General features: G+C 36.4%; 1 protein-coding gene across 1 annotated transcript; it reads right to left on the bottom strand.

Moving 5' to 3' along the window:
- Window positions 1-1,349: 1,349 nt before the first annotated feature.
- On the bottom strand, window positions 1,350-7,249 carry LOC148203805 (uncharacterized). Its single transcript, XM_088107761.1, has 2 exons — window positions 6,491-7,249; window positions 1,350-2,312 (listed from the first exon to the last, which is right to left on the bottom strand). Exons 1-2 carry the CDS (start codon window positions 7,247-7,249, stop codon window positions 1,350-1,352), a joined length of 1,722 nt encoding a protein of 573 aa, XP_087963887.1.
- Window positions 7,250-8,032: the final 783 nt, after the last annotated feature.

Genomic DNA, 8,032 nt, shown 5'->3' with positions numbered 1-8,032 from the left:
AGGAGAAACAAGGAGTGCAAATTGATGACAATGGAAGACCAAGTGAACCATCACCTTGTCGGAACAATCGGTACCGTTATAGAGTCGCGCAGCGGAATAAAATACTCGGAAAGCGTGTTACGGTCACAAATCAAGTTTTGATAGTCCATTTTAGAAAAACAATTTTCTTAGAGAAAATTTATCAAACAGTTGATATGCGTAAAATGTAAAGAGTATAGAGAGCAAGAAAATTCAACACAGAATTTTTATCCTGGTTCGATTCAAAAGAATCTACGTCCAGTTGTTAATCACTATAAAAAGTGATTAACGTTTTCACTAAAAACAGTTTTACAAATTACAATAAGAGTGAATAAAAACAAATAAAAAACCTTCCTTCGACGAACGAACCGGAAGATGACCACCTTGCCAACTCGAAGAGAACCGCTCCGACTATCGACACACGAAACGCGAGCTTCTCCTATTCACGAGACCAGGCAAAGCACTTGAACTAGCTTTTTAGAACTTCCTCAGATAACACTGTATTCTCAAAAGCTCAGAGTACTTTCTAAGAGTTCTGGAACTCATCTATATAGCCCACTGGTCTAAAGTTTGCAAAGATGAATTATAACTGCCGCAGGTAATCGATTATTGTTAGTGATAATCGATTATTCGAGTCCGTTACAGGGTTTTCAAAAAGTGATAATCGATTATCCTGAGGAATAATCGATTATTCCAGAGACTTTTGGCAGTTCTCATCAGAACTGTGATAATCGATTATTCGGAGTAATAATCGATTATTCCAGAGCAACGAGGTTTTTCAGAAGGGCTCAGGATAATCGATTATAGCTTCTAATAATCGATTAAATGCGTAGCAGTTCTAAAAATACGAATTTTTCTAAGTATTACATGTTTAAGACTTTTCCTAATACATTTATAATCTACAAATTGCTTTTTAAAACAACAATAACAATGTATCATCTTTCAGCATCATCAAAATTATTTATCTTCAAATTTACCAATGCTCTTCATTGGTAACAATCTCCCCCTTTTTGATGATGATCAAAAATCACTTTTTAAAAGCAATGTTCGGTTATCTGCAAAAGATACAAACTGAGAGACAACAGTAGGAGTTAGTAGTAACTGCACATATTTCTCCCCCTTGTTGATCATAAGCAAAAAGAGTGATAATGCTCCCCCTTAATATGAGCTCCCCTCAATTAAACAGTGTAAGTACTAAAACAGTAGATCATTTTATTCAGGAAAACATTAAAGAGTACAAGGGCACATAAAGCAAGACATGAAGATGATAAAACATTCTAGGAATTCAAAACAAACAAACATGAAAGCACACTAATCAGAAAATCCTAAATCTAAAATTCAGGACTTGGTGGTCTCTCTGGAGGTTGGAGATTAAAATGATTTTCAATGTTTCCAATTTGGCGAAATGTTGTCTCACCAATTTCAGTGCCAATTGCTTGAATGGAGGTAGTGAGTTCGCCGTCCACACTTACACCTTTGTATTCTAAAATTCGAGAGATGAGAAGTGCATATGGAAAATGATAAGAAGAATATTTCTTGGCCTTTACCATGGTGTCGGAGATGAGGGCTGGCCAATCAATGTGGATGTGATTTAAAATCCCATATAGTAGTAGAAGATCTTGCTCCGAGCATTGAGCATGGTTAGTGGCACGAGGACATAGGATCCATACAATTAAGTAATGAATCATCCTTTCTTCAACCTTGAATCCACCCACAAGCAATTGTTGACGATTGATTTGGTGTTCAGGATGACGCAAAAAAGATTGAAAGGCGAGGAGACGATTGAAGTCCGGAACTCTAAGATGGACTTTGACAGCATCATCCCATAGTGTGAGTTGTGCAACATTTGTCCATATGTCATCATCCAGAATTATAGGGACACCTTTTACCTTTGTTGTGATGATGCCGTCACGATAACGCATATTGAAGTAGAAGACACGGATAAGATCAGGGTATATGCACCCGTTTTGCTCCACTAGATGAGTAAGTCCTTGAGCACGAAACAAATCTGGAAATTGAAAGCCATAATAACGATAAAAGTCGAGACGGATGAACTTTACCGCCATGATTCGGCGTTCTTGCCAGAAATGAACATAGTCACCATGTTGCTCCTCATCTGAAATCCAACCTTCGATGGAAGCAGGACGAACATTGCGGGAGCGAGAGGAAGAAGCACCAGCAGTCCTCCTTCGGGTTCTTCTTGAATCAGCCATGAGAGAAGTGGGCACAAAAGAAACGTTTGAAGGAAAGAATAAAGAGGAGAGATTTGGTTCAGATTTGGGTGCAGCAGGTTTCTGGGTGCAAAGAAGTGAGTAATAATCGATTATAGGGGGCTATTTATAAGAAAAAATGGAGAAACTAGCCGTTTATGACCGTTTCCAGCCGTTAGGATTCACTGTAACGGCTATATTTTTGAAACAGATCGCGTAATAATCGATTATTCTAAGTGATAATCGATTATCTGCTCATAAGTCACTTTCCAGAAATTGTGTAATAATCGATTATGTATGAAGATAATCGATTATCTTCGCATACAAGTCCAGTTTTGGTTTTGAATAGGGATAATCGATTATTTGTAAGTGATAATCGATTATCTGCGAATAGGGGTTTTGGCCAAAGCTAAAAATAATCGATTATTATAAGTGATAATCGATTATCTGCGAATAGGGGTTTTTCCAAAGCTAAGAAATAATCGATTATTATCCTATGATAATCGATTAAAAGCGCTGATCGTACCAGAATTAAGAAAATTTTATAAAGTTTGAATTTAGGACATATCTAACACTCCTAACTCTCTTCTAAGCTCATAGAATCTATCTTTAGGTAGTGCTTTAGTGAAGATATCAGCCAATTGATGTAAAGTGTCAATGTATTCAATTTGGCAATCTCCCTTTTGAATGTGGTCTCTCAAGAAATGATGTCTAATTTCAATGTGCTTAGTTCTGGAGTGCATTATGGGGTTCTTAGTGAGGTTGATAGCACTAGTATTATCACATTTCAAAGGAATGTGATCAAGGAAGATATCAAAATCCTCCAGTTGTTGTTTCATCCATAAAATTTGGGCACAACAATTTCCAGCAGCAATGTATTCAGCTTCAGTGGTAGACAAGGCTACACAAGCTTGTTTCTTTGAATGCCAAGACACTAAAGAACAGCCCAGAAAATGACATGTTCCACTAGTACTTTTCCTATCAATCTTACAACCACCATAATCTGCATCAGAATAACCTATCAAACTAGGTAAAGCATCAGAAGGATACCAAAGTCCAAAAGATGGGGTGCCTTTAAGGTATTTCAAAATCCGTTTGACAGCAATGAGATGAGATTCTTTAGGATTAGCTTGGTACCTAGCACACACACACACACTTTGCATAATGTCTGGTCTACTAGCAGTTAGATAAAGTAAGGATCCTATCATTCCTCTAAACATGGTTTCATTTACTCCTTCACCAGATTCATCCTTATCTAAATAGCAGGACGTTGCCATAGGTGTGTTGGCCTCTTTACAAGTATCCATACCAAACTTCTTAAGCACTTCTCTACAATATTTAGTTTGGGAGACAAAATTTCCCCCATCTATTTGCTTTATTTGCAATCCTAAGAAGAAGTTAAGCTCACCCATCATAGACATTTCAAATTCACCTTGCATGATTTGTGCAAATCCCTCACACAATGAATCATTTGTAGACCCAAAAATGATATCATCTACGTATACTTGAACAATCAAGATATGTTTTTCTACTTTTTTAATAAACAAGGTTGAATCAACCTTTCCTCTAGAGAAGTCATTTTCAATCAAGAAAGTACTAAGTCTTTCATACCAAGATCTAGGTGCCTGTTTTAGACCATACAAGGCCTTTTTCAACTTATAAACATGATTAGGATATTTAAAATCCTCAAAACCAGGAGGTTGACTAACGTATACCTCTTCTTTAATGAAACCATTTAAAAATGCACTTTTCACATCCATTTGATACAGTTTAAACTTCATCAAGGATGCATACGCAAGTAACAATCTAATTGCTTCTAACCTGGCTACTGGGGCGTAAGTTTCATCATAGTCGATACCTTCCTCTTGGCAGTAGCCTTTTGCAACTAACCTGGCTTTGTTCTTGGTGATGTTGCCATCTTCATCAAGCTTGTTTCTAAACACCCACTTTGTTCCAATGATTTGATAATCATCTTGTCTAGGAATGAGTTCCCAAACATCATTCCTTTCAAATTGATTGAGTTCTTCTTGCATAGCAACACACCATTTATCATCTTGAAGAGCTTCCTTTATGTTCTTAGGTTCTACCTGAGACACAAAAGCTACTGTTAAGCAGAAATTATTAAGATTGTGTCTAGTAGTTACCCCTTTTAACATATCTCCGATGATGTTGTCCAGAGAAAGTCCTCTTGGTTGTTGATAGCTTTTAGGATCAACTACTTGATGTTCATTTTGAGTTTCTGGAGGATAGTTTTCATTTAGATACATCTCTTCAAGAGCTTCCCTCAAATAATCCTCATCACCTGCAATTGGTTTATTTGACTCAAGAGGGTTCACCTCAAGGTCCACAATTTCATCAAAGACAACATGCATTGATTCTTCAATTTTCAGGGTTCTTCTATTAAACACCCTATATGCTTTGCTAGTTAAAGAGTATCCTAAGAAGATTGCCTCATCAGATTTAGCATCAAATTTGCCTAGATTATCTTTACCATTATTCAAAACAAAACATTTGCATCCAAAGATTTTCAAATGAGATACATTTGGTTTTCTACCGTTAAACAGTTCATAGGGAGTTAGCTTAAGAATAGGCCTAATTATCATTCTGTTCAACACGTAACAAGCAGTACTAACTGCATCAGCCCAAAAGTATTTTGGCACATTAGATTCATTTAAAAGAGTCCTAGCTAGTTCTTCTAATGACCTATTTTTCCTTTCAACAACACCATTTTGTTGGGGAGTTCTTGGAGCAGAAAAATTATGAGCAATTCCATGTTTTTCACAAAACTTTTCAAAAGATTCGTTTTCAAACTCACCACCGTGATCACTTCTCAAGGTTTTGATTTTCAAATCCTTTTCATTTTGAACACGTTTTGCAAATGATTTGAATGCTTTAAAAGCTTCACTTTTCAAGGTTAAGAACAATGTCCAAGTAAATCTAGTGTAGTCATCAACAATCACAAGAGCATAGTAGTTTCCACCAAAACTTTTAATTCTAGATGGACCAAACAAGTCCATATGCAAAAGTTCTAAAGGTTTTGATGTTGAAATCATGTTTTTAGACGAAAAAGAGGATTTGGTTTGCTTTCCCTTTTGACATGCAGAACATATTTTGTCTTTCTCAAATTTTAATTTAGGCAAACCAATCACAAGATCTTTTGAACTCAATTTATTTAAATGTTGCATATGAATATGCGCAGCTCTTTTATGCCATAACCAAGGATTTTCCTCTTTGGCAACTAAACATGTTATACTATGACTAGATGCATGTTCAATATCAATCAAGTAAATGTTATTATGCCTAACACCTTGCAAAGCAATTTCAGTAGAATTTTTAAAATATACGGTACATCTATCACTTTCAAAGGTTACCTTGAGACCCTTGTCACATAATTGACTTATGCTTAGGAGATTGTGTTTGAGACCTTCAACGCATAATACGTCCTTTATAGTCAATGTGTTTCCTCCTCCAATGTCTCCAGTGCCAATGATTCTACCTTTGTTATTATCTCCATAGGTCACAAATCCTTGCTTCTTCTTCTCAAAAGAAATAAACCTTTTCTTGTCACCGGTCATGTGTCTTGAACAACCACTGTCAAGATACCACAGTGACTTCTTTGACTTAGTAAGTTCCTACAAAACAAATTTTAGCAAGACTTTAGGTCCCCAATCTTATTATGGGTCCTTTGGGTTAGTTTATGCAAATATACATCATTTTACAATTTTAACCCATGCATATTTACCATTTGGAACACCAAAATGTTTGATGTTGCATTTGTTTGAGGTGTGACCAAGTTTCATGCAGTAAAAACAACAAGCCTCATTCACTTTATTTTTCACAAGAGTTCCTTTTTCTACCCAAACTCTACGAGTTCTTATCACTTTATATTTTTTGTGTAGATGCATGTTTCCACTTCTAGCATTGCTTCTCTCAAAGTTTGTTTTGGCATGTGACTTAGACTTATTTGCCTTTGCAAGTAAATTCTCAAGAATGTCAATATCAAACATATGACTTTTACATGATAGACATTCAGCAGGTTGTATAACAGTATCACATTCAGATAATTTAGTTTCCAAATTACTAACTTTGTTTCTCAAAACAACTTCATCATCTAGTGCTTTTTCATACCTCAAATTCAATTCATTATGCTCTTTCTTTAGCTTTTTATGAGCAACATCAAGTCTTTCAGATTCATTTAACAAATCAAGAAATGCCTTTTGTAAGTCAAACTCATCACTTGACTCTAAGCTAGAATTACTTACTTGGCTTCCTGCATCTTCTAAGTCTGCCATTAAGCACAAGTTTGCTTCTTCATTTGAATCGCTTGAACTTGAAGAACTAGAAGCATTGTCTTCCCAAGCTATGTAAGCTTTCTTCTTCTTTGGAAACTTTCTTTCTTTCTTTTCTTCACTTTTCCTATTCTTAGGACAGTCAGTCTTCACATGACCCCTTTCTCCACATCCATAACATTTAATGCTTGATGGAGATCCTCGATTTTCTTTCCTTTCTCCATGGTATTTGTCTTTTCCCTTTGCTTTCATAAATTTAGCAAACTTCTTAATCATAAGACTCATGTTTTCCTCATCGTTATCGGAATCATCATCCTCAATTCTCTTAGAACTTTTTCCTTTTGAGATTTCAGACTTGAGGGCAAGCGTCTTTCTTTTGCCTTGATCCTCTTCTGTAGTTAATCTTCTTAGCTCAAGCTCATGCTCACGAAGCTTTCCAAAGAGAATCGCCGTTGACATTTGAGTGAGGTTTTGAGACTCCGAAATGGCAGTCACCTTTGGTTGCCAAGACCTGTCTAATGATTTCAATATTTTCACATTCAATTCATCAGTGTCAAAAGTCTTACCCAAACCTGTCAGGTGGTTCACAATGTGAGTGAAACGCTTCTGGACATCAGATATTGTTTCTCCAGGCTGCATTCTGAACATCTCATACTCCTGAATGAGCGTGTTCTTCCTTGCACGTTTCACGTCGTCTGTACCCTCATGTGTGACTCTGAGGACCTCCCACATCTCCTGTGCTGTCTTACACACTGAAATTCTATAAAATTCATCAAGTACTACAGCAGATGAAATAATATTACGAGCCTTAATATCAAATTGGGCTCTTCTATTTTCCTCAAGAGTCCAATTAAAGTATGGTTTTTCTACTTCTACACCATCAACAGTTCTTTTAGGAATATAGGGACCATTTAGCACAGCTTCCCAGATGCCTCTGTCAACAGACCCCATAAAAATTTGCATTCTGACTTTCCAGAATGCATAGTTATCACCAGTAAAAAGAGGTGGTCTGTTGATGGATGCACCCTCAGCATATACTTGATTTTGATGACCGGCCCTTTTCGCAAAAGTTTGAAAGAATATCAAAGCAAGCTCTGATACCAATTGTCGGAACAATCGGTACCGTTATAGAGTCGCGCAGCGGAATAAAATACTCGGAAAGCGTGTTACGGTCACAAATCAAGTTTTGATAGTCCGTTTTAGAAAAACAATTTTCTTAGAGAAAATTTATCAAACAGTTGATATGCGTAAAATGTAAAGAGTATAGAGAGCAAGAAAATTCAACACAGAATTTTTATCCTGGTTCGATTCAAAAGAATCTACGTCCAGTTGTTAATCACTATAAAAAGTGATTAACGTTTTCACTAAAAACAGTTTTACAAATTACAATAAGAGTGAATAAAAACAAATAAAAAACCTTCCTTCGACGAACGAACCGGAAGATGACCACCTTGCCAACTCGAAGAGAACCGCTCCGACTATCGACACACGAAACGCGAGCTTCTCCTATTCACG

The sequence above is a fragment of the Vigna umbellata genome, chromosome 2 (genome assembly GCF_029865625.1).
Source record: "Vigna umbellata cultivar VRB3 chromosome 2, Vumbellata_1.0, whole genome shotgun sequence".
Lineage (NCBI taxonomy): Eukaryota > Viridiplantae > Streptophyta > Magnoliopsida > Fabales > Fabaceae > Vigna > Vigna umbellata.
Note: the sequence above shows the minus strand (reverse complement) of the source record. Positions and strands in the feature narration are given on the sequence as shown.

What these genes read in the sequence shown, in the direction of transcription:
- LOC148203805 (XM_088107761.1), bottom strand. Translation starts at nt 7,249, where the DNA reads ATGTGGGAGGTCCTCAGAGTCACACATGAGGGTACAGACGACGTGAAA. An exon ending in TAGAAGATGCAGGAAGCCAA is followed by an intron (nt 2,313 to 6,490) that starts GTAAGTAATTCT and finishes CTTTGCACCCAG; the next exon opens with AAACCTGCTGCACCCAAATC.